This window comes from Micropterus dolomieu, linkage group LG09 (genome assembly GCF_021292245.1).
Source record: "Micropterus dolomieu isolate WLL.071019.BEF.003 ecotype Adirondacks linkage group LG09, ASM2129224v1, whole genome shotgun sequence".
Lineage (NCBI taxonomy): Eukaryota > Metazoa > Chordata > Actinopteri > Centrarchiformes > Centrarchidae > Micropterus > Micropterus dolomieu.
The window spans coordinates 27,458,254-27,485,629 of record NC_060158.1 but is presented as its reverse complement, the minus strand read 5'-3'; the positions used below and the strand labels follow the sequence as shown (position 1 = coordinate 27,485,629).

The window sequence follows — 27,376 nt, the reverse complement described above, 5'->3', positions numbered from 1 at the left end:
GCCGTCTATGGTGCAGATGGAGGAACCGGACAGCGGGTGCTGTTGCTAGCTAATATTCGTGATATTTCTAAATGAGAAGTATTTAACTATATCGTTTTCTAAGCACTTCAGTTAAACTCCTATTTTATTATGTTGAGTATTCCCATGAAATTGTAAGCCTATTTAATCCGTGCGTTTTGTACAGTATTTATTTCGCAGCAAGTAGCTTAGCCCGGTTAGCATCTTTGTTGGAAGTTTAGGCCTACTGTGCCACCGCTCGTCGATTTTAACAATAGCCGCGATACACTCCCCTGTGCTTGTTTTGATACATTCAGAGGATTATCTTGAAGATAAACGGACTAGAACATGGGAGATAAACAGGTTTGGGTACCTTTCCGCAACTGAGACGTTTGTTGTGCAGACGGACTTTTAATTTCACTGGAATTTAAGACGTTTAGCGACCTGCATCACACAAAATACAGGATCACAAAGGAAGATGTCCAACGGCGCAGCAGGAAGCGGGGGGCTGGCTTGGATGGTGAGTTAGTTTGTCATACAACTAACGTTAACAAACCAATAGTTTTACAATCTAAATGGTGCGTTTGAAACACGTAAAATGTTCACCTTAACAGAGTGCACTAGGTCGCTGAAAGCTTTAAGGTTAGCTAGCATTTAAATCCCTGAGCAAGTCCATAGTGTCTATTCTCCCGTCCAGAATACGCTTGTTAAAGACCAGCCAGCTGCAGTCTCCATTTAAATTATGCCCGGGTTAACGTTTCAAAGGCCGTAGGCCGGTTTTTAAAAAGATAACAGCAACTGATAGGCGCAAAGGCTGCCATAAACCAGTGCCCGGCTCCAGCGGACTAAAGACTCAGTTACGTTAGTTTACTGCATCGAACTAACGTTAAACGAAGAAAACTCCGCTCCCAAGTGAAACCCGCCTTGTTCATTAGTAATTAAATGTTTAATATACATTATATTGACCCTTACGGCCTAGCTTCAACAATCATTAGCTGTAACGTTATTGTTTATCATAGTATAAGTGTTTCCTAGTGTTGACCGATGAGGAACATTGGGAGTGAACGCACAGTGTTCAAACGTGCTGCCTCAGTTAGTAAATCACTTTGAAACGGCTGTAAGTTACTATTACAAGTTTAACTGAACTTGTTTAACTTACGGAGTCTTGAAGTATGCAGTAAGAGGATATGTACTATTGCCAATGAGCAGGAACTTTCAACGTCAACACAAGAGATAACCATTATGTTGACCCAGAATGCCCCCACTCACACAGGCGCGCGTGCGCGCACACAGAGTGTTGTGTCCATCACTTTCGGGGACATTACATTGACTACACTTAACCTCAACACAAGGCTTCCCCCTTCCCCCCATACACATTCAGTCAGGCATCCTCAGAGACCTAGCCTGTCCACTTTAAGTTTCTGGTCTGGGATTGCATTTACAGTTGATTACATTAGTCTGACTTGAAGTACCAGATGTTGCGCCCTGGGTATATCCGGTATTAATTGCACAGTATTTACTCAGCATAGTCTCCATACCAGCACCTTCATTAACACAGACACTAAAAACAATGACGTGTGGTTTGATAAGCTTTCCATACTATAAACCATTAGCTTCTTAAAATACAGTAGTGCAATGAGACAGCTATACCACTTTCATTACAGCAGACATGCATATGGTGTGGCTCTGTCTATTAGTTTTACTAAGTGTAATAGTAGCAATAGTAATAGGACAGTAAAGAATTGGAAAAAGAAGAAAAATTTACTGCCTAACTTTTAATGGAACTTGAAAGTTAAGCATTGGTATTTTTAATAAAATGTTTCATTTGTGGTGCAGTTTCTGGTGAATGTTCAAAGCTTGACTAAACAGTTAGTTTTTGATTTCAGAGACATTTACATGTTCCATGAGGCAAAAGGCTTCTTTTTGTCTTGCATATGAAATATTACATGTTATACAAGTATATCCATTTTATTATTGATGTCATAATTAATTTCCTTGGAATAGTAGAACAATCTTGTATTTTATAATCACCAATGGGTAAATATGATATTTAACTTCCCCAAATATTAATGTAGTTTGGAATGGAAAGATAGAAGATTTAAATCTCACTTCAATATAAACTACTGATGCTGACTACTAAGCTTAGGGGCTTCAAACACAGCCAGAGCAGTGACATCTGGTGGCTTATAAAACGTACAGCAGCCCTTCAAGACTGGAGCTGAAGCGCCACAATACCTCTCTGATTTTGATAGTTTTAGTCTCGTGTGTGCTACAAAAGTCCAAGAACCCTGTTTGTTCTTATTAAATCTGCTGTCTTTCATTCTGATGTGCTGAACTGAACGAAGGCATTTTTGTGCAATATGTTACAGTAAAATAATTGATAAATGCAAGAGCAACAGCCTAGACATAACATTTTTTGCTGACATGAAATATTGTACCTTTTGTTACCTTTTTTGGTAACTGCGCTTCACAGGAGTGAAACAAGCTTCGGTATCGGACCATCTTTAGTATAAACTCAGTGTGGTCCTTCCAATTACTGTATAATGGCCAGTAGTTTGCTTCTGTTACTATCTGTCACCAAACTCTTAAAGCCACAGAGAGGACAGTTCTCCCTGTGGCAGTGAGCACTGATAATCTGCTGTCAACAGCAGAGTCATTTTCTTGCAGGTCCTGGGTTTGTTCCAGAGTTATGTGTGTATTAATAATAAAAACAATTCTGCCAAACAGGAGGCTGCTAATGGCAGAGGTGATACCGGCAAGATGGAAGGGGCCAAGAAAGACAAGGCGGGCTCCAAGTTATCAGTGGAGCGAGTTTACCAGAAGAAGACCCAACTAGAGCACATTCTTCTCCGTCCAGACACATACATCGGCAGTGTGGAGCCCACGACCCACGTGAGTCCAGAGCAAACTGCCTTCATCATTGACTTCAGAGATAGTCCCTTTCAGACGTACACCGTAATGAACTGTAAACACTGCTCATTTTACATGTTGGCTTTGTGTTACAAGAGCACCTCTGGTTGATCTTGCAATCTGCTTACTGAGGAGTCTCATTTTATTAACATTTTCTACACAGCTTAAAAAAAAATAGTGACATAAATCTGGTTGACTCTTCAGCTGTTCCCACCTCCTGTGGGGGACTCTCTGTTGGCCCTTAAACTACATAACTAGTTAAAGGCTGAATGACAGACTCTCGCTAGTTTTAAAGCAACACTGGGGAGAGCAAATGTGGCAGGTCATAGTGGCCAACTTGCTGTTAGAGCTGACTGATCGCAGGAGGGAAAAGCTGTGAAGCTCTGTTTTTTAACACAATAAAACACAAGCTTTAAATCAAACGTCTATAATTCACTTGGACATATATTGAATCCATTTATCCAACCACTTAAGATAGTGATGTGTTTCAGTCACGTGGTTCCATGTCGCATTATGGTTTATATGTTGCATTCAAATAATTGTTTATTGTATCCCTAGTTGAAACATATCTTGGTGTCAACATCAGTAATCAAAAATCCATATCAGCCTTTAAACTGGTTAATATATTATGGCTGACACATGACTCTGTTTATCTGCTCATTTGCATACTTATTTGTTTTAACAGTGGCATTTTTTGCTACCAATGTGTTGTCTACTGCGGACTTAAAATAATTTGTATATTTGTTTCAGCAAATGTGGGTTTTTGATGAAGACATAGGAATGAACCAGAGGGAGATCACCTACGTTCCTGGACTGTACAAAATCTTTGATGAAATTCTTGGTGAGTGAATCCACACTGTTCATCTTCCTTTGGCACTGTAGTCTACATTATTAATATAAAGGTTAATTTGTAATTCGAGGTTGTCTTTTCTGAAACTGGGATATTGAAGACTTGTAAAAAATATCAGCATCTGTCACAGAATCACAGTCTGCTGTTGGCACTGCTCAGCGAAGAGTGTTCCAGGACTGTATGTGGAGATTAGCTTCCCTCTGTGAGCTTGTCTTTGTGTGCACTGTTTGCAGCCTGAATAGAGACATTTGTGACGGAGAAATCATTTCAGTGTTTGTGGCAGCCCACGGTCAAAGCTTCAGTCTTATTTATGTTCCCTGGTAAAGTGCTCAGTCAGCTTTCCTTAGCTTAATAATGGTTAATAAAGCAGTTGTACAGTCAATCTGTTGCACAATGTAGGAGTAATTCTGTGGTTGATGCCTCTGCTAGTAAAGTGCACCAGTGTAATCAGGTTTTAAATGATGCTGCTCAACACTGCTCACTGCATGGGAGTGTTGCTGATTATTGCTTTCATCTCTGCACACTTGGCCCTCTTAGCCTGTGTGTTAATAAAGATGTTTGATTAATGTATGGATATTACTGCTGTGTCCATGTAATTACATACACAGGGAGGCACAGGCCAGAGGTCTCAGCAAAAATACAAGTTACAGTTTCCCTCTGCCTGTGTGAAGTGATGACCAAGTGGGGCACACAGTTGTTATTCAGTAGTTTCAATGTCCCTATTGTACTTCATTTAATTCAGATATTATCACATTCTTATTGTCAGTGATTGTAATCTGTCCAAGATACAACCTTACTGTCCATCATAACTTGTCAAGACTCTTAGGCTTAACATATATTCTTCTAAACACTTTCATCTTTTTACAAGCGTTCGGGTGCCCACTAGGGCAGCAACTAACGGTTTTAATTATCTTATTCATTAACGTGTTGATTATTATTTTAACCAGATCGATGGTCTATTAAATATACTTCTGTAATACTGGGGGAAATGCCCATTACGTAGCCAAAGGTGAGAAATTGAATTGCTTGTTTTATCCGGCCAACAGTCCTAAACCCCAAGATATTCAAGTTATAATGATAAAAACAGCCCAGCAGCAAATCCTCACACTGAAGAAGCTGGAACCAAAGGATGTTTGGCATTTTTGCTTGATAAATGCAGTGCCTTAAATTTAATAAAATATTTATATGAATTTGTTTGCTTTTTGTGTGCTGGTAAATATGAGTGTGAAAATTTGTTTTCATTCATCTTTAATTGATTATTCTGTAATCACTCATTTGCAGACATAGTTCTTTATATATCGTTATGAGACGCCAATGGATATCTTTAATAATACCCTTCATGTGTGGAATAGAGCAAATATCTTCTAAGTTTAGTGTAGTACCAAAATTAGTCAATCACGTAATCGATACAAAATTATTCAGCATACATACACACCTTGGATCTGGAAAATTCTGATCTGACACTGTTTGATATTGTGACACACATGATATTACAGCAGCAGACGAATTGATTGAAAATAATTTTAGTTGCACCCCAAGTTCATGTCTTCAGCATCGTGTTGGATGTTTCTGTGTATAACGTTTTGTTTTGATGTTTTGTTTCTTGGACAGTCAATGCAGCAGACAACAAACAAAGGGACAAGAACATGACTGCCATTAAGATCACCATCGATCCGTGAGTACATAGTTTCACAATATTATTACCAAAAAGAGTATGCAAAGTACAATGTGTACCTCTGTGAAAATACTGTATCATTGCCACATGTTGGATTTTGACCAAAGGTTTATCGTATCTTTGTTGTCCAATGGGACAATTTGGGGCGGCTGTGGAGGTAGAGCGGGTTGGCCGTTAATCGGAAGGTTGGCGGTTCAATCCCTGGTTGCGTGTCGAAGTGTCCTTGGGCAAGATACTGAACCCCGAATTGCCCCTGGCGGCTATTCCGCCAGTGTATGAGTGAGTGTGAATGTTAGTTTCTGTTTGAGCACTTAGGCTCAGTGTATGAATGTGTGTGACTGGTGAATGCAGATGTAGTGTAAAAGCGCTTTGAGTGGTCGAAAAGACTAGAAAGGCGCTATACAAGCATTTGCATTTACATTTACAATGGCCAGCTTTTCTGCTTAATGTTATGTAAAAATGTATTTATAACTATTATGAGCTTATCCTTTTAAAAATGACAGCTACTTTTGGAAGGAAATGCTTGTTCTTTTCTCAGACTGTGATTTTGTTTTCATTATCAGTAAATTTTGATGCCGATGGTCGGGCTAGATGCTCAGCCCTGCCTGTTTTCAGATGGCTGTTTTCTTCATGCATATAACCAGGGCTTGGTTAATACATGGAGTAGATGAGGAGGTTTGAGACATGGATCCAGGCAGAATTGCAGTGTAATGAGTTTATGCTGAGTTTTATATGCGGTTCACCTCCAGCCTTCCAAGTGCATCTGCATCTGACTGCTCAAACAGCAGCGTGTCCTTCAGCCGAGCTGCTGCTCTCTCTAATGTCCCCTGCTGTATAAGTGATACCATTAGCCTTGCCGCACTCGGGTCTCTGCTGCTAATATGGTTTTATAGCGATGTTAATGGTCCTCTTCACAGCTCCCCCTGCCTGTTTGTGGGTGCGCTAACTGCATCATATCAGCGGTGGGGGGCACTGCATATGTCGGATTCTTTTTAAAGAGAAGTGTTTTTGCTTGAACACATATTCAAAATGTATTAATACCCACACACCCGCTGTTACCTCATGATCATTTACAATCCCACCCTCCCTCATAGCTCTGACAGATCATTGCTCCACTGTCCCTCTATCTTTCTTTTCTCCTGTTTAAACAGGACACATGCTTTAGCAGATGCAGCCGAGGCAATGGAGAGATAGAATAGGGATGTTCATGATTTGTAGGGAGGATGTAGTTTTGCCCCCAAATGTACATAACCACTATGGTAGAGAGTTTTTTTTTGGTCTGTTTTGGTTTAGAGGGCAGAATTCCAGAAAAAGCAAATAACTACTGCTGAAAGCAATGCTAATGTCTGCGACCAGAATCACCCCATAATAAACAGACTTAAATGCAGATATTGGGCCAATTTACTGTCAAATTAAGGAATCACAAATTTTCTGATATGGGTTAAGGTAAGGACAACAAAGAGATACTTTGAAGAAATGGAAAAATGTTTTTTTAACAAAACCATTTTTTAAACCGTATAAGCCTTAAAGCAAAAACTCAAAATCAGAAACTAAAAGAATTAGTAAACACCACTAAGAATCTGACTAGGTACTACATGAGATTTTCCGATCTCTATGTTGACACATTTGGTCGGTACCCAGAAAGTATTGAGGCTCAAACCCCTTCCCAATATACTGTTTATCAGATTGTCTGTATCCTGGTTCTATTCATTTAATCTCTGTAACTCATCTGTGTCCTTTATTCTGCCTCCGCCAGTGAGTCCAACACCATTTCTATCTGGAACAATGGTAAAGGAATACCTGTGGTGGAGCACAAGGACGAGAAGATGTATGTCCCAGCTCTCATTTTTGGTCACCTGCTCACCTCGAGCAACTATGATGACGATGAGAAAAAGGTCACAGGTGAGAGGCGCCGTGTTAACATCAGCGGTTACTGAAGTCAGTTCAGGAAGGTGAATGTTGCTAACTGTTTGTTTGGCCCAAGGTGGAAGGAACGGGTATGGTGCTAAACTCTGCAACATCTTCAGTACCAAGTTCACAGTGGAAACTGCCTGCAAGGAATACAGACACAGTTTCAAACAGGTGAGGATGTTTCTTCTGTTAAAGGTGCTTTGATAGTTTGATATTGTGACACCACCAAACAAAAAACACCAGGACCATTGACAGGCTCAGAGTGTTTTTATTAGTGTCTGATAACATTATGGGAAAGCATTCCTACAAAGATAGACCTTTTTTTAAAGAATAAGATCTTTTTTGTTTAACCAGTTGCTATACCGCTCCATTCTGAGCAACCAGACTCCCTTGGCAAAATGTCATTTTGCCTACTGCCACTGCCTTGGTCTGTTAGTTTGTTTGTGTAATTGTGGGACTTTGGTATTTATGTTTGTTTACCGTTGTTAACCCTTTAATTCACCAAAGTCACGCAATCAAGGTAGCGGTCGACCAGAGGTAAAATAGCTGTTTTTGTAAAGGGAGTCTGGTGGCTTTGATGAGAGTGATATAGTGACTCTTAAATAATGTCTTGTTAAACAAAAAGGATCTTTCTCTTTAAAAAGATATCTCGGTAGGGATACTTTCCATAATGTTGTCAGACGCTTGTAATAACAATCTGAGCCCGTCACTGGCAGCACGCTTGCTCAATGCCAGACCAATTTCAGAAAAAGTTGTCCCAATTAGTCTCACGGACACGAAAATATGGTCCAGGTTGAAAAATACAGAATTTACCCTTTAAATTAAGATTATGATGACGATGTTTGCTTCTTTGATCAAAGGATTCTCCACTACACTAAAAGATAAGTCGTCTGTAATAATCAATTTTTTTTTTATCATCTCCCTCATATTCCCTGCATATTTCCTGCTTTGTACTGTACATGCAGTAAAATCTTCACCAGTGCTGCTTGATATCTGAATGAAGTAATTGCTGTTTTGTAGGGGTTTTGACATGTGGTCATATCTGGGGTAAGGTTGTGTGTATTATTACATTTTGTGGTTGTATGGGCACAATTGTGAAGTCACCGGGTGTTTGATATCATGGTTGTTTTGGAGATGGACTAAACTTAACACAGCAAAGGTGGTCTGAGTTTAAGAGGATATAAGATAGTTTTGCATTACAGTTTAAGTAATACAATTAAAGAGCAGCAGGTAAAGGTTGCATGTTACATTGTATTTTACCGTCCTCAGACATGGCAGAACAACATGAGCAAGACTTCTGACCCCAAGATCAAGTTCTTTGATGGGGACGATTTCACCTGTGTGACATTCCAGCCAGACCTAACTAAGTTCACGATGGAGAAACTGGACAAGGATATTGTAGCGCTTCTTACCCGCAGAGCATATGATGTAGCTGGCTCCTGCAGGGGCGTTAAAGTCACGCTGAATGGCAAAAAACTACCTGTAAGTCTCTTTCTCATCTCATTATGCAATGTTTCCCTAGCTAGTGTGTGTTGATATTGAACTAATACGGGACTTGGACCGCTGTAAAAAAATTGGTAAAGACAATGTTGCAGTCTATGCCAAGAAATATTAACCAAATTAGAGTTTTTTTGTAATTTACAGCTGCTCCTGATGAGTTGCAAATTGCCTAATATTGTGTTGACCTGATTCAGAGATTCCTCTTTTTTTTTTTGCCATTTTTGGTATATCAATAAATTGTTACATTTTTCTACAAAAATGTTGTCTATAGTAATTTACAACACAGTTTCTGCAGCTGTGTTCCTTGACTTATGACAGGCAGGAGTGCAGTTGTGATGTTTGTTTTTTAATGGTGTTGAAGGTGAATATTACTTTTTGAACCTAACTTTAATCTTACCTTTCTGTCACAAGATTAATGGTTTCCGCAGCTATGTGGATCTGTATGTAAAAGACAAACTGGACGAGACGGGTGTGGCCCTGAAGGTGGTGAATGAGACTGTAAATGACCGGTGGGAGGTTTGCCTCACCCTGAGCGAGAAGGGATTCCAACAAATCAGCTTTGTTAACAGCATCGCCACTACCAAGGTATCTAAATATCAACAGTGAAAACTGGTAGATGTGGTATAAGTAAACATAGAAGCAAAGAGTAAAAATGTGTTTCTAACAGTGTGGGTGTGTACGTTTCAGGGTGGCAGACACATTGACTATGTGGTGGACCAGATAGTGGCCAAACTTATTGAAGTGGTAAAGAAGAAGAACAAGGCAGGAGTGTCAGTCAAACCATTCCAGGTAAGGTTACAGAAGATTTTTATGCAGCATTTCTAACTCTGAGTGACTGGTGATGTCATTGAAGACGTGTGTTAAAAACCGATTGGCCTTCCTCTCATTTGTGCTTCAGGTGAAGAACCACATCTGGGTGTTTGTGAACGCGCTGATCGAGAACCCCAGCTTTGATTCCCAGACCAAGGAGAATATGACACTCCAGACCAAGAGCTTCGGGTCCAAGTGCCTTCTGTCAGACAAGTTTGTCAGGGCTGTAAGGACACTTCTCATTCACTTCAACTCCTCACTTGGTTTCTCATGTAAAATTGCTTGGAATCAGTCATGAAAGGATTTTGTCTCTTTGTCACCCACAGGCAACCAACTGTGGGATTGTTGAGAGTATACTCAACTGGGTGAAGTTCAAAGCTCAGACCCAGCTGAATAAGAAGTGCTCATCTGTGAAGCACAGCAAGATCAAAGGGATCCCCAAGCTAGACGACGCCAACGATGCAGGTGTGTTAAGTGCGATGTGTTACCCTGAATATCCAGCACTGACAGCAGAGCGGTGGTTGTTGCCTCGTAAACTAAATAAAATATTGATGATAGGTGATAATATGATGATTGATAGAGAGGTTTACGGGGCACATTACTGGTTATGAAGTGTTGCTCAAATGGCATTAGAATACTTAATGGTTATTACTTTAATCAGTACATGATACAGGCTTAATGAACACTTCTGGGAGTTGAATATAAAATGTTGAATATACCATTTTTCCTCTAAATAGTGGTGAGAGCCTTTGTTTCCCTCAACTGAAAAGTGAACTGGGCCTTTATTTTTAGTCCTCTTTGATTTCTAAGTGGTTTTTATCATATTTTATTAAGACGTATCTCTTTTGATTCTGGTTGCTGTTAACGCTAACTATATGTAATAATGTGTGTTTCTACAGCACCATTTCCGACCACAGTCATGTCATACTGCCCTTGCTCTGGGTTTCTGTTTTTAACAGTTGTCATTCACATTCGTTTCTACTTAGCCGTTTTTTGATAAGGTATCAGTTAAATTCAACAGTTGTTGTGCCTGTGTTTTTACTTCGAGCCCTCCCTTTCCCACAGAAACTTGGAGAAGCAAAGTGGTGATGATGGCTGAATTCTTGAACACTGTCATGGCTTACTAGGACATTAATGTTTAGAGATTACCCAATAAAGTCCTTTTAATATTGGGTATCTGCCAAAACCAAGTCTGATCAGGTACTTACAGCAGCTGAAGATATGCAGACATGCTTGAATATGGATCTGGCACGTTAAAACAACAGCTGCAGACTAATAAATTTGGCACGCCTTATCTTTCATGAGCTACAGGATCCAAAAACTGAAGCTCCTTGTTCAAAACTATCAAATTGTTAGTCTTCAGTAATCGATCTGATATGAGTGAAAGTTCATTAGGACATTGAGCGTACTGAAATTGACATTGAGACTGAGATCTGCTAGAGAGAAGACGTTTCACTCTGCTGTAGGAGTTGGAACCACAGAAACACTCGTCTACTTACATTTGTACTGTGCTGCAACAAAGTGGGGGTTCCTCCTCTTAAATGGTCTTTGGCTGAATACAGACACCACATGCACAGAGCACTTTAACCCGGAAAACAAACTTTTTTTATTTTGTTCTGTCATCAAGTTAGTTACAGAATTAACCATGACGGTCAGTGCTGGCTTAAAAGAGAAGCTGCTGCCTGGATGTTCTGTGCACAGCTTCTTGCTAAGAAAAGGAGTGTTGGAGTCTGAGCTCAGGAGATCTGTGTATTTTGCCAGCCACAACGAGAATTCAGAATCCACTCAAATCATTTTTCACTTTCATACACTCCAATTTTCACTCACATATGCAGCGAATGCTCACACTACAGGCTGTCATAAAGTAAAGCAGCGTTTCAGCACTAGCCCGCTGAGGTCGACAAAAAGTAGTATGGTAAAGGAAGGGTCGGATTTTGATTGGCTTTATTTTAGCTGATATCAATCCATGAAAATATGCTCAGATCAATGTTTAGGATCTCTGTTAATGTTGTTAGTAACGCCTGTCCCTTTCCTGTGACAGCTCAAAATCTGCTTTGAAAAAGGCTTATATGAGAATTTACTATAAATTTGGATTAAAGCCATCCATAAAACTATACAATGATACGCAGTGATTTTATTTTTCATCTTTTCCATGTCCTAGGTGGCAAACACTCTTCTGAATGCACACTCATCCTCACTGAGGGAGACTCGGCCAAGTCTCTGGCTGTCTCTGGACTAGGAGTCATCGGGCGCGACCGCTACGGAGTGTTCCCACTGAGAGGGAAGATCCTAAATGTGCGAGAGGCAACACATAAGCAGGTATGAGACCGGATAAGTGTGAAATTTCTCCCACAGATATGCGTTAGTGTGGTCACTACTACTTTCCCTATGTGAAAAAGCTGTTGTACTAAATGTTGCTTACAGACACTACAAAGGTGAGTCATGTTAGAGTGAGTGAGTCAGGGCTTTATGTGGCACTACAGGATGTCAGCTGAAAAGGAAGCAAGAGGCAGCTTATGCTGCAGCTCAGTTCCACTCATAGCAAACAGTTTGTGTTCACACTCTATATTTAGTTTTAGAGAAATTGTAACAAATATCATGACAGTATTATGCTACACATTTGCAAAGTGCACCAGTAAAGAGGAGCAGAGTCACAGGTAAACGCTCACCAACAGACAAGGATGAATTTAACTGAAAAGTGGCTATACGCTACATAAGTACAGCTTCAAAAACAACATCACACACTTCTGTGACCAGGCGCTTCACAAAGCTAGAATATAATACAGGGCTGCCATATGGAATCTGCTGCCTTCGGAGTACAGTTCAGAAAGACTTAACCAGGTAGAAGGAGAATAAAAATGTGGACAATGAAAAATGTAATAGGTTGATGAGCAGGTCACCTTTTTCCACATCCTTGATATCAGCGTACTGTTAGATACCACCAAAAGTGTCTTTTAATCTCATTATTTATTTTGTAGGCAAACGGGTGCGCACTTATAAATCCAACATGGGCATCCCCTTTCCCTGTCAAATGTTTCCCAGATATTCACTGTCCTATTACACTGGTTTGGTTCTGTAACGGAAGTGAAAAATGCTGATTTTTGTTTGCTTAAATGTTGTGCTTTTCTTACCATCTGCACGTTTACTTAAACTCTGCAGTTTCCTGCTGAGGTGGTTCAGTTAGTCTGTGTCAGCTGCTTTACTGGAAGCAAAGTTTATATGTGCCAACATTGTTTTGGTCTTGGCAAATCAGTGAGTGGAAAGCAGCTGAAATCTTTGTTGACTGGGATTATCAATGTGAATAATCTGCTTCTGTTTCACATAATCAGTTTATTCAAAATTCATATAGAAATATTACTTTATGAAACTTTATTATGTTCTGCTTTGCATCTGACATGACCTGTTTTGTCAACAGATCATGGAAAATGCTGAGATTAACAACATTATCAAAATCGTCGGCCTTCAATACAAGAAGAGCTATGACGACCCAGAGTCACTGAGGAGCCTGCGCTACGGCAAGATCATGATCATGACAGATCAGGTGACCTATCTCATAGACACTTGCACAGCCTTCATATAATTATAAGCTGTTCAACCAGTAGTTCTAACATTGCTTTCTTGACCCAGGATCAAGATGGCTCCCATATCAAAGGTCTGCTTATCAACTTCTTTCACCACAACTGGCCATCTCTACTGAAACACACATTCCTGGAGGAGTTTATCACACCCATTGTCAAAGTAAGAGAGAGACACACTCACACATACTGAACGTTACCATCTCAATACACCTGATAACAAGCAGCACTTAGCTGCAAAATATGCTGGGAATGCTCTTTAACACATGCAGCAGCAGACCTTCTGTTATGCACACAATTGTCCATAATATGCAGATGAAGCAATTTGAAGCTGCAGCAGGTGAAAAGGGGACATGTGCCTCTGCACAGGGGGACAATTTTACACATCCAAGTCTGTTTCCAGGTGTGGGGGAGTACTACTGCATAAGTGAAAAAAGTCTCTTGTGTCTCCATAGGGAGCTGTGTCAAATCTGATAAATGTCCTCAAGTGATGTCACTTGAGTCAGTCTCGATTGGGTATGAAGATGACAAGTTTGAAAATGAAAAAAAATAAAATCATTTTCAAATTGCATTGTGGGTAATGCGGGCGCCAGGCAGTAACAAGGACAAAGAATGTGTGCAACTAGAAAGCTGTCGTCTGGTTCTCCTGCATCAATGTTTTCGCAAAGTGTCCGTTATGAGCCTGATGATGTCCATAGGAGTGAAATGCTAAATCAGTGGAGCGCTTTTTTAAGGGACTGTTTGCATCACATGTTAATTTGCATGAAATATCTAGTGGACATGATGAAAACTCAACACGAACGCACACTAAAGCTGGACCTCACTGATCTTCATTTGTTGTCTGCAGGTGACCAAGAACAAGCAGGAGCAGGCCTTCTACAGCATTCCAGAGTTTGATGAGTGGAAGAAACAGACAGAGAACTATAAAACTTGGCATATAAAGTACTACAAAGGTTTGCTACTCAAGTATTTAAATATATCACCATCAACTTTGCAAATTAAACTTCCTTCTGTTGCTCTTTTTTATGTATTTGTTTTAAAAATGTTATATTTATGTTTCAGGTTTGGGTACAAGTACAAGCAAAGAGGCAAAGGAATACTTTGCTGACATGGAGAAACATCGCATCACATTCAGATACAGCGGTGCAGAGGACGACGCTGCCATTACTCTGGTGAGTACTGCAACACTGAAATACTGTTCACTACTGGACCTTCAGTAAAAGAAGAGGGAAAAGAGAAATGTTAAGGAAGTCAGCATTGATTTATGTTCAGTGAAAATATGTTGGAGTTGCGCACACTTCTCGAATATTGAGGCAGAGCGTTTTGTGAAGCAAGCGACACATCTGTCCGTTCACTGACACATGAAGCAGGTTAGAACCTCTTTATTGCAGGTGGGCCTCCTCGTGAGTATGTGTAGGTCTTGGTGCTTTTTTGATAATTGTTCCAGGACTGTACCTGAGATTTGGTAGCAATACCTTACCTTTTCAACAAAAAAATGTTTTTTATTTGATTAAAAAAAGTTTCTTAAATGTAAATCATGTCGAAACACATGCGTCTGTACAAGAACAATGCTTAAATTAAATACAGATTAGGAGTGTATGAACAGTGAACAGTTCTTCAGTACTCTGCTTTAAACACATTAGGGTCCATACAAAAAATAACCGTGTACCTATATCTAATATGAAAAAGTGTGTGGTAAATGGAGACTGAGCTGCGGTGTTGTGGTTGTTTTGCATCAGGCCTTCAGTAAGAAGAAGACAGATGACAGGAAGGAGTGGCTGACTAACTTCATGGAGGACAGACGCCAGAGGAGGATGCATGGACTGCCAGAGGTTTGTGGCTTTGCTCGAAGTTGTGTGCAGCACTGATTAGAGAACGCAAGTCGTGGTGTGTGTGTGTGTGTGTGTGTGTGTGTGTGTGTGTGTGTAGTTGTTTTGTTTTTTCGTGTGTGATCATCCCACTGTGGGAATTTGGTCATGGCTGTTTTCCTCAGATAGAATTTGAATTGGATATGACCCTAAAAGATCATTATACAGTTTGTAAAACCTTCCTGTGCTAAAGCTAATCTCAACATTATACCACCAATTGAAGTATGTGTATTAATATATATATATATTTTATTTTTCAGCAATACCTCTATGGAACTCAGGCCAGGCACCTCTCCTACAATGACTTCATCAACAAAGAGCTGATTCTGTTCTCCAACTCTGACAATGAGAGATCCATTCCATCCTTGGTTGACGGTCTGTAGACTCACTCCATCTCTGTCTACTGTTTTTTTTACTACACATCTGTAGGAACTTTTCCTTAAGCCATCGTGAAAGAATTGTAACACCACCAACACAAGAAGTCATTCTTTTGTAAAACTATTATGATTAAAATCATCACTATCTGTTCTGACTCTGGATGAATGGTGATGTGTTGAATATGGGATGTGTTTGTTGTTTCCAGGCTTAAAGCCAGGCCAGAGGAAGGTGCTGTTCACCTGCATGAAGAGGAACGACAAGAGGGAAGTGAAGGTAGCACAGCTGGCTGGTTCAGTGGCAGAGATGTCTGCCTACCATCATGGAGAGGTACAGTAAACGCAATGTTGTGAAGGCTGTGACACTGTGTGAAGAGAGTCATTATAACAATGGAGATTTGTGTGACGCCCCCTCCTGTACAGCCATTCTAGCAGGTTCGCTTTAGATTTCAATTCATTGTTTTCTTTACTCCTATGATAGTAAAGTGAATATCTTTGGGTTGTGGACAGAGCAACACATTTGAGGACAGCTTCTTGGGCTTTGAGAAACAGTGATGTGTTTCTGACTAGACAAATAATCGATTAATTAAGGAAATAATGGACAGATTAATTGACAATGACAATAGTCGTTAGTTGCAGGCCTAAAGTTAAGAATGTCCTTTTTTTGTCTGTCATGTTTGTTTTGTTGCAGATATTTATACGTAGTTATCGCATCATTATCTATTCTGTTCACTGTTAAATTATTAAGTTTCCATTTGTCCTTATAGCAAGCTCTCATGATGACCATAGTGAACTTGGCCCAGAACTTTGTGGGCAGTAACAACGTGAACATCCTGCAGCCACTGGGTCAGTTTGGTACTCGCATCAATGGAGGCAAAGACGCTGCCAGCCCTCGTTACATCTTCACCATGCTCAGGTAAAGCAGCAATGAACATTTAGATTCTTTTCTTTATGCCAGTGTCTTTTCACAGAATTAGTGTATTTTCCAAAACCTTTATACAAACTCTTAAGTCAAGATTATTGTGTATTGCATACGTTAGCCTCATAATGGTGGTCTTATTTCCCACAGTCCTCTAGCCAAGCTGCTGTTCCCGGCGGTGGATTCCAACCTGCTCAAGTTCCTGTACGATGACAACCAGAAGGTGGAGCCTGAGTGGTACATTCCCATCATTCCAATGGTGCTGGTGAATGGTGCCGAGGGCATCGGGACAGGCTGGGCGTGTAAGATCCCCAACTACGACCCCCGAGAGATCGTCAACAACATCAATCGCATGCTGAACCACCAGGATCCCCTGCCAATGGTAAACAATCGAAGGACTCTGGGCATGAAAAAGAAACCACTCATGTCTGCCAATCTGACTTCTGTTGTTGAGGCTACTTGATTGATGCATCCCTGATTTCTGTATGTTAATGACATACCTTTATTTGTCAGGTATTTAATTCTGCCAAAAATATTTAATGTGTAGTTTCATCTACATACTCGCACATTTCCAGAAAACTACACCATTTATACATCAGGATTTCTTCATAACAAATGAATGATATTCTGTGATAGATCCATAGAGCCAGATCCATCCATATTACCCAGCTCTAAGTCACTAGTCACTCCTGAATCCAATGAACCACTTGGCCAGTCCCACTGACTGATCAATAAAGGAATAGAAAACCCTTTCTTCACAAAACCCTCAATCAGTCAATAATGCTTTAGATTATTGGGCCCGGCGTTTGATACGTTGAATCTGAATTGTTTGTTTCCTGTACTCCTTCAAAGAAAGGTTGTAGAGAATTTTGCCCAACTATGCTTTTTCCTAAAATGAAATGACATTGTTGTGTAAACAAAACAAAGGAAACTTTTTGGCAGCCCTGGCCACATTTTCTTGTCTGATAATCTGTTTGCTGGCAGTATACAGATCAGCTGTGCTTTCCTGATTGCTCATGGACCTCCATGGCGTGCTGCTTGCAGTGTGGATGCAGGCAGCAGACTACATCTTGGCATCAAAATTTGAAGCATTTGTTTTGGTGAAAAAATGTGCCACTTTTCTCACTTGTAATCCCTGTGTAATCTTTGTCCCCTAAAACAGCTCCCGAGCTACAAAAACTTCAAAGGGTTGATCCATGAACTGGGTCAGAACCAGTACCTGGTCAGTGGAGAGGTGTCAGTCATAGACAGAAACACCATTGAGATCACAGAGCTTCCTGTTCGGACATGGACACAGGTACGTTTCAGCCTCTTTTTCTAATAATCTATTGTTTATTTTTTTTCACCAGAGATAGGAATGAACTGGTGTCCATATGAAGATCGGGAATATTTAATGATATAAATAGGAGACAACAACAGTACAAATACGATGTGTGGTAAATCTTGGTGCATATGCGTTGTCAGATGTATTATTGTGAGTTATTGTGTGTGCAGGCCTATAAGGAGTCTGTGCTGGAGCCCATGTTGCAGGGCACTGACAAAACACCAGCTCTCATCAATGATTATAAGGAATACCACACAGATGCCACAGTCAAGTTTGTGGTTCGCATGTCTGAGGAGAAACTGGCCCAGGCCGAGGCAGCTGGCCTTCACAAAGTCTTCAAGCTGCAGTCCAGCCTTACCTGCAACTCCATGGTAATCTGTGATTGTCTTGGCCTCCTTGGTTTGTCCATTTTTAAAATCTTGCATTTAATTGACAGATTTTAAACGACGTATTCCTCAGGTGCTGTTTGACCACATGGGTTGTCTAAAGAGGTACGATTCAGTCCAAGACATTCTCAAGGAGTTCTTTGAGCTCCGCCTGCACTACTACAAACTGAGGAAGGACTGGTCACTGGGCAGCATGGGAGCCGAGGCGGCCAAACTGTCCAACCAGGCTCGCTTTGTGCTGGAGAAGATCGAAGGAAAAATTTCAATTGGTAAGAATGCTAAAAATCCTTTTTAATCAGATTCTTACGTAAGAGTGGGTAGTTCAATATTTTTTCTTCTAACCTATATATTTTTTTTCCTGACAGAGAACAAATCCAAGCGTGAACTGATCCGCATGCTGGTCCAGAAAGGCTACGAGTCCGATCCAGTAGCTGCCTGGGTCAAGGCTCAGGAAAAGGTACTGTTACAGTGGCTTGGTCATACGTCTACACAAAATTCATTAGGCCTAATAAAAGCATTATACATACTTATATTTCAAGAAAAGCAAATGGCTTCAGTTTCATGGTTATAGTAATCTTTGCTGCTGCTGCACAAGGACTATACATTACAGCATGTCAGTAAATTCACATGTAGTTACTCTCTGTCTCTTGTTTTTCTCTGTCAGGCTCAGGAAGATGATTACCGTGACGCAAACGACAGCGACAGCTCTGTGGACTCCGGCTCCACTTCGGGGCCAAACTTCAACTACATCCTGAACATGCCTCTGTGGTGCCTGACTAAAGAGAAGGTGGAGGAGCTGCTCAAACAGAGGGACCAAAAGGTATTATTAATCATTATTTTATTTCTTTTAATCTCATCATTCACATGTTATCTCAGTTACCTCTCAGGACTTTGTGGTTAATGTAACCAAACACTGTTGCAGCCCTGCTCAGTTGACTGATCCAGGACCACGGTTCAGATTTACGTGTGTTGATTAACAAATGAATGTGTGCTGATGTACAGAGAGCAGAGCTGAATGACCTCCAGAGGAAACATCCAGAGGATCTGTGGAAGGATGACTTGGCAGTGTTCATTGAGGAGCTGGATGTAAGTTTTGTGTGTTAGTCATTTCTTGTCGTCTCAACATGCAGCACTTACTCAGCTGTGAAAAGTGATATCTGATGGTTCCCTTTAAGGTTGGTATGCTTCCAGTCACTGTTAGCAAGTTATTATTAACTGATCTATGTCTGATATCAAAAACAAATTGAAACTTACATTTCCACAGCACCTATTCCTTCAGAACAACAGAGTGATGTCAGTGTTTCATTCACTTAATTGTGTTCAGTTGATTCTACTCTGTCCAAATGTTACAAAATCCACCTACCAGCACCTCTAGAGCTCACTAATTAATAATAATAATAATAATAATAATAATAAAAACTTTATATAGCACCTTTCAAAACAAAGTTACAAAGTTCTTTACAATAAAAACATAATTCTGGCCACTGCCATTATGTCAGTACTGGCTTCTATTTGAGAATTTTCTATATTTAGAAAGTTTGAAAGTTATGTAACTTAAGAATTGCTTTTGTCTTTCAGAAACTGGAGGCCCATGAGCGAGAGGAGCAGAGTTTAGGTAAGGCCGTTAAACTGGTGAAGGGGAAGGTGGGCAAACCTAAAGTGAAGAAGATGAACCTGGAGGAGACCATGCCCTCGCCATTTGGTCGCAGAGTGGAGCCTCCTACTCAGCCAATCAAATCCGATGCGGCCAAGAAACTGACCAAAAAGAAGAAGGTAACAACTGCTGATGTAATGCTGACATGAGAAGGGATGCCAGGGATGCAGCATTGTTTCAGGTTGTGTTTTTCTCTCAGGGTGACACAGATCTGTCGGTGAAGTTGGAGTTTGATGATGATGGTTTGGGCGGTGATGGCGGAACAGGCGAAAACTCTGTGGCCAAACCGAAGGCTCCACGTGTGAAGAAAGAGAAGAAGGAGCCCGGTCAGTGCTACACTAAAATTAAAAACAAGTTTAACAAGTACCATTTACCTAAAGTAAACCAATGGTTCTCAGTAGCTGGCATAGTATCAGACATTCAGCAGTAGTTATCTTGACTCTGGCCCTCCATGCAGTGTCTCAACTACTATCTGCTTTAGAAAAGTATCGCCCAGTGGTATAAGCAGACACACACTTTACTTGAAGTTTCCATGGTTAAGTTTTTGCTATTTCTCAAGTACTGAATTAAAAAGGCCAAATTGAAAATGGAAATTCAGTTGCAAACTTTTTGAAGATTCAGGCAGTGGGTTGTAAGAAATGATGGATTTGGACTTTCTGTATCAGTAGATAAATGATTTATCAGCACAGACAGAGACAGCTATTTATCAACCACCATCCACAGCTGATACAGCGTTCTTCCCCTGTGTGCGGTGGATAGGACTGGTTTGAAAGTAGCTGTTACCCGGGCCTCCTTTGATGCTTTGCAGTGCATTGAGAAAACTGTAATCCATTATTGAACAACCAGGGGCTCCTCAGACCTAAGTGAGAATACTGACAGTCAACAAGCAGTCTGGTAATGTTACTGTATTGCAGGAGCTCCCAGAGTGAGAAAGCCTCCAGGACCCAAAGCTGCCTCTGTGAAGAAGGTGAAGAAGAGAAACCCCTGGTCTGATGACGAGTCCAAGTCAGACAGTGATCTGGACAGTCAGCCCATCATCCCCAGAGAGAACAAGTCCCAGAGAGCATCAGGTAACGATGGGCACTCAGTTGCAATAATATATCATTGGCAGCTATTTTAAATCTAAATCCTAAAGGGTAAATCTGGTGTCAGCAAATCATATGAAAAGACCCAAAGCAGCATTGAGCATTTGAGTGATGTCAAGTAACGTAGCCTATCAAAAGTATACTAAAGTTTCTCAATTATCTGTTTTTTTCTATCGGTTAATCTAACAACTATTATTCAAATGGAAAAATATTTTTTTTCTCAGTTATATTACTTATATTACAACGTAGCCAAAATTATTCATTCATTATTGCCTGATCAGAAAAATACTGGACCTCATATTCAAAAGGACTGTTATAGAGAATCTGTATTTTTACTGAAGTACTTGACTTAAAAATAGGGCTGGGCAAGTTAACGCAGTAATTAATTAATGCCGACAATTATTTTATCTCAAGTTAACGCAGTTTTTACAGTCAAACCATGGGTCACAGAGGGGGCAGGATGTTGATCAGCCTGCGAATCACCCACCCAAACAAGCAGTGGAGGGAGGCTTTTGGCAGACTACGCTGGATGCAGCGTGTGGGACACAATGCATGCTGATCAGTATTGGGGAAGATGTCGCGTAGTTTCTTGGCCCCGCGGGGTCGCTATGCACTCCTCAGATGAACAGAAAGGGAAACAAGCACTTGGCGAGAAAACAGCAAGCGCTCTATGGATAGTAACCATGGCAACGGCTTGTGTGCGCTACACAGCTGTAGCCTATTTAACTTAAGTTAAAATTATAGGCTACATGACTTTACCTGATCGGCCTTCGTCTAGTTTTGCGGGGCTTGCTCTAACATGCGAATTCCCCCCGGTTGATGTCCTATTTAGCAAACAGTTATAGATTCTGGAAACTCATAAACAGTGAGGATCAGTCGCTCTTGTGATGATTTGTGCAGCGCGTTGTTTATAAAACGTTCAAGACAATTCAGCTTCGATGGCGGACGTGTGCGTGAGGCGAGCACAACCGCGTCAGTTTCATAGGAACGTGCCTGCTTGTCGCTACAGCCTGTGCGCGACCACTTCACCTCACAGGGACACTTGCTACTGATCATAGAGTGTTTCTGTTGCTCCCTGACAAAAGAAAAATGTTTCTGCTGATACCTGAAAACAGATTTATGTGTTAACCTGTTGCTCAGAAGGAGCCTGTTATGATGTTCTGATCGTGGCTCTGGACTCCAACTTGTTTTAACAAGCTAGATAAAAGGTAATGCCCTGGCAGTGACAAATAGCTTTGGTTTTATATTTGACTTGATCACATTGAGATTTACAAGAGATATTTCGTTGCTACTGTGTAAAGGGAATACTTCTGGTAAAAAGCTCCTTATTTGTTTAAAGTGTTTGCAAACCACATGTTATTGCACTTTGTGTTTATAGCAGTACATTTAAATTAAAAGTTCACAATACTCTACTTAAGAATTCATTATTCAATTTTGAGCATAACTATGAGATCGCAATTAAAATTTTTAATTGTTGCCTAGCAGAACTTAAAATGTAAAATGATTATGACATGGATTTATTTCATCTCTGGAGTAAGGCACAATAAAATAATCACTGGCAAATGTATTTTTGCATCAGTGTAGGGCAAAGAAAATAACTAAGACCATTGACAGATTGTAACAACAGTCTGTAACGTTAGTTTAAGCTGTTTCTCACCCACACTGTACGTGGCCGAACACAACAGAACAGAAAAAAAACCAGAAAATATGAAACAGCCGAGCGTTAGATGATACATGGTGTAACGTAACCATGACTTTTAACATAGGTAGGAAATTCATTTTATGTGACTACTACTAACAGAAACACCGTCCTTGTGTAGAAAATCCTCATATATTGTGCTGGTGTTGAGACAAGAAGGAACCAGGATTTGCAGCTCTGTCCTGGATAAGTGTCCTGGGGAATTCCTGCTTTCGCCAGGCACATTGCGACGCGCTGACGCACACTATGCAACTTGACGTATTTCTGTAATCAATGATTAAACCCAGCCCTAGACAGGAGAAATTATTACATTGACCAATAACTTTCAACATGCGTATGGTATGTGACAGCCATAAAAAAAAAGAACTTATCAAAGTCATCCTTTAAAGGACATGTGCTGAATATTCACTGTACTTTATAAACTACATTATATAAAGAAACTGAATAAATAAAAGCTTAAAAAAATTTGAGTCACTTCAGACTTTTTTAGTGCTTGTTACAACGTCCATTATGTATTTCTTTAAACCGTTTTTTTCTCTTTCACATGGACAAATCCTTTGATATGACCCATCATCAGCATCAGGCACTTCATTTCATTCTGCTTCAAGTGGCCTGGGGCCAAAAATAACTTGTGAGCTGGGTCTGCGCTTCCTCTGCCTGATTAGCCTCTGTCGGCTTCAAGTGTCTGAGGGCGCAGTCTGATGCAACCCAGCCGCAACACGAATAATTACAACCTGCACCACAATCCACAGCAATAACAATATGGTTTGAGACAGACTCTGTTCTCGTCTTTCAGCTTCCAAACCAAAATACACGTTTGACTTCTCGGAGGAGGAGGAGGAGGAGGCAGATGAAGAGGAGAATGGTGACGATGATGTGGTTTCTTCTCCAGTGAGGTCATTTAAAGATGATTTCACTTCCTCTGAGACCAAGGAGCGCTACAGCGACCATCAAGATGACGACGACGAAGACGACAACAAAGACTCTTACTCTCCCCCGAAACAAAAGACCACGTAAGATTTCTGAACACGCCGAAATGGAATGGTTGTAGTGTGTCGAAGGGAACAGGGGCAGTACTTTGGGACACTTTCATGTGCTCTGGGTATAAGACCCTTAACCATGTAATCATAATGTTCAACCCCCCCACCACGCAGGCAAAAATGCTTAAAAAGAAATCGAAAAGAAATGTTGTTTCTGCTTCTTTGAAGGTCTGCACCTGTAGCTAAAAAGAAAGAGACAACAAGCATCTTCTCATCCAAGACGGCCTTCTCTGAAAAAAGCATTGACAGTGGTGAGTACAAGTGTTAAGTGTGCAGTCACTCCTGTTACAGGTTTTCCTAAAACATACAGCAGTGTAAGGTTTGGCAGTATGATTATTATTTTTCTGTGACAATAGAAGTTTGTCAACCATCAGAAATCATTCTATACCATTTAGGGCTAAAGCAAACATTTATTTTCAGTATTGATTAATCTGTTGATTATTTTCATGATGAATCGTTTGGTCCTAAAATGCCTGAAATGTGTAAAGTCAAAAACATTAAAAAGGCTGAAAGAAAGAAGAAGAGATTTTCTTTCCACATCCACAGGAGATGTATTGATAAAAAACAGTCGGGGAACAAAATTGTGGTATGACATCTTTCTGACAAGCAGTCACATGTCCTTGGTTTGTAAGATAAAGAAGTCCTCATGAACACATTATTAAATGATGTAGCTGATCTCTATGCTCCATTCACGCCTGTAGGTTTGTCTGCTTGTATTGAATGAATTAACTGCTTGACTGTGAGTTGCCATCAGTGTGGTACAAACCCTTCTTCTAACTCTGACTTCCATCAGTGACATATTAGTTTAGTGATGCATACTGCCAACACTGGCTGCTTCCTTTTTTTGCACTGAACACTGCAGCCACTTAAGAAATGTCTGTTCTAGTTCTGTTAGAACCTGAAGTGTAATACGCTCTGTGTTTCATAACAGAAACAGTCAGCATCAAATTATTTTGTTTGTATAGAAGACACAATCACAATCATCTGCAACAAAGCCAAAATGTGAAGAAAGCAAATGTGAATTCTTCTTTCATGCACAGTATTAAAGAAATGCTTCCTGTTGACATTGTGCCTGCAGAGCGTCGTGGCCCAGGAGGAAATTTGCACATTTGAATGATATGCTTTACAAATTATTAACCCTGTCAGAACTCACCACGTGCAGGGGGGATCTGTACAGCTGGTGAACGTTGGGCTGTGTTTGTCTTGCAGATGGGTCCAAGTCTGACAGCGATGATGACAACGGCCCAGTATTCTCTACGTACTCCAGCAGCTCCGCATTTGACAAACTGTCGCCAGCAAAGAAAGGTAATGACTCACTATGTTCACCAGTAAGAGCTCTAATGCAGCATCATAGCTAACGCCATAAAAGAAGAGATATTTTAAAAGAGATTACTGACTTGTTCATGAATAGAGTGACAGCTGGAGTGGAGCTCATTAAGTCTAATATGTATTTCATAAAGACAGCGTGGATGTAACTCATCAAAGCATGATGTTATTACACAGTCCAAAATGGAGGTGATAAAAAGCTTCCACCACGGTTGACTGTGGTAGATAACTCACCATGTGGAAGCAGTATTTCACTGTGAGGTTTTTATGTGTGATCTGTAGCAGCTAAGAAGCCCTCTGATGCAGCTCCCAAACCCAAGAAGCCTCCAGCACCAAAAGCAAAGAAACCAGATAAATCCATCTGGGACTCAGACTCTGACACGGGGTCCAAGAAGCCAGCACCAGCCCTTAAAGGTACGGCACCTGTCCAGTGTTTTCTTGCAAAAGATGAATAAACACAATTCACACTGCTGATGGTGAATGTTCTGATCACTTTTTGCTCAGGTAAAGGCAGGGGGAGGAAGAGGAAGGGCTCTGGCTCTGAAGAAGATTACAGTCCCATGAAGAAAACGGCAAAACCTGCCGGCAGAGTGAGTATCTCCCTGCGTTTGTTAGATGCTGTGTTGCACAATATAGAAGCTGCTGCCGTGAACATCAGCGAAGAAAAAACGCCCTCTGCTTCTTGTACACCGTGCTCTCTGTGGCCTGACGTCATATTTTATATACTACATTTACATTAGCCTGCCAACATATACTGTATGTCTTTGACCAGATAGACATTTCAAAGGTCTTCTGCTCTGTCAGCCTAAATGAAGAACTAAAGACATGGAGGGAAAAAGCTGGAGGACAGTCCAAGTACTAAGAACGTTTTATTTTCATTATTACTAATAACAAGTGTATTTCCTTTTTAATCTATTCTAGATGTTACGTATTTTTTCCATTAGTTTGTAAAAGTATTTAAAGAGCCCTATGAAGGCCATCTCCTGAGTACTGAGAAGAAGTACTCCAGCCACAAATGCAGCTACACTGAGGGTCTGTGAAGGAGCAGTATAAGACATGCTGGAATAAATGTAATAAATGAAGTACACAGTGCCTGAAGGACAGCACGTCAAATAAATGGTTTTTAGATAGAGTGGAATCTTGCTTGAAGAATATTTTCTACACAAAACTGTCGTAGGTAAATTCTTGTCCGAACACAAGCAGCCGTAGAATAACATTGTATGGCAGTGGTGGGCAATAGGCGGCCCGCGGGTCAGAACTGGCCAGATCGCTTTGATAGCAGAAAAATAAAAAATAAATAAATGGATAGCGGCTCGTGCTGAAATAGATCTCAGTCATGACAGCAACAGTTACTCACATAATCACTTCCTCTTAAGTGATTGTGCCTACAAAATAAAAGCACGAGAATGTTTTTTTTCCCCCACTATGTTCTTGCCCGCCATGTAACGGCTTGAAAAAGATTTGGCCCGATGCCAGACTTACTTGCTGACCCCTGTTGTATGGGTACAGTAGTTTAAACTAAAATTGGCCACATTAGACTAAATCAGGAACTGTCTGATCAAAGAATGAATAAATAAGATTACATATCTGATCAAATATTCAGTGGCAGCTCTTGATACATGAAGCTTTTTGATGTAACTCTGTCTTTTGATTTAAGTTAAAACGTTTCAACATTACTCGGAATGTAAAGACAGAATAGCGGCATGAATATGTTACAGCTGTAGTTTCCTCTGCCGTTGTTGCTGGAGTCATTGCTGCGTTGGCCGCATCATTTCATTTGGTTGGAGGTTGCCCTTTTGTTGGTTTTAAACGAGTATGCTGATATTGCAGTATTGCGATATTTACTGAAAGAATATGAATACCTCTCTACCGCTGCAAAAATGTGTTCTAGGTGTCTTAGACAACAACCTTTTGTTTTGCAGTTTCAATGCAGTAATAGCCTAAATTGTAACTATAATAAAGTATTTTGTCTTCCTGCGCAGAAGCCTCAGAAACCTCAGAAACCTCCATCCGATGACGAGGATGATGACACCAACAGCATGAGTGCGATGAACACTCTGTCCCGTGACCGACCGGGCCGGTCCAAAAAGGAGGTGAAGTACTTTGACGAGTCAGACAACGAGGAGGACGACGACGATGACGACATGTTTGATTAAAGCAACCCTCGGTCACTTTCAACCACACTCTGCTTGTATGGAAGTTCCCTCCTCCTCCTGTGTTCCCACAGACTTTTGTACATTTCCTGTCTCATTTTCTTTTCATTAATGGTGATGTTCAATGATTTTTAATGTGTAGGTGTTTTACACTTTTTATTATACATATACAGGTTTCTTTTTTTATGCTCATTGAAATGTTCTGTATTTGTCCGAAGCGGCTTTTAGAAGTTTAGAACGCTGTGCTTTAGCACATTTTAATTGTTAAAATACTATGTAACTTTTTGAACATGAAGTTGAAAGTAAACAATGAAATGTCC

General features: G+C 40.5%; 1 protein-coding gene across 3 annotated transcripts; it reads left to right on the top strand.

The window, feature by feature from the left end:
• On the top strand, positions 1-27,375 carry top2b (DNA topoisomerase II beta). 3 transcript variants are annotated; one of them, XM_046057895.1, is made up of 36 exons: positions 1-517; positions 2,725-2,889; positions 3,658-3,748; positions 5,369-5,432; positions 7,189-7,334; positions 7,417-7,514; positions 8,613-8,825; positions 9,255-9,428; positions 9,531-9,632; positions 9,742-9,879; positions 9,980-10,118; positions 11,815-11,972; positions 13,069-13,194; positions 13,281-13,391; positions 14,076-14,181; positions 14,291-14,400; positions 14,968-15,060; positions 15,357-15,471; positions 15,680-15,801; positions 16,238-16,386; positions 16,540-16,771; positions 17,552-17,686; positions 17,884-18,084; positions 18,173-18,368; positions 18,465-18,556; positions 18,764-18,919; positions 19,102-19,185; positions 19,678-19,872; positions 19,953-20,079; positions 20,668-20,823; positions 23,334-23,550; positions 23,746-23,828; positions 24,787-24,882; positions 25,189-25,317; positions 25,408-25,493; positions 26,886-27,375. In XM_046057895.1, the coding sequence occupies exons 1-36, from the start codon at positions 476-478 to the stop codon at positions 27,057-27,059; spliced, it is 4,821 nt and encodes a 1,606-aa protein (XP_045913851.1). In that variant the 5' UTR covers positions 1-475; the 3' UTR covers positions 27,060-27,375. The 3 variants fall into 3 exon arrangements, with proteins under 3 accessions (XP_045913851.1, XP_045913850.1, XP_045913852.1); XM_046057894.1 differs by having other exon boundaries at positions 2-517; positions 25,186-25,317; XM_046057896.1 differs by lacking the exons at positions 1-517; positions 2,725-2,889; positions 3,658-3,748; positions 5,369-5,432; positions 7,189-7,334 and adding an exon at positions 8,364-8,390 and having other exon boundaries at positions 25,186-25,317.
• The last annotated feature ends 1 nt before the right edge of the window (position 27,376 follows it).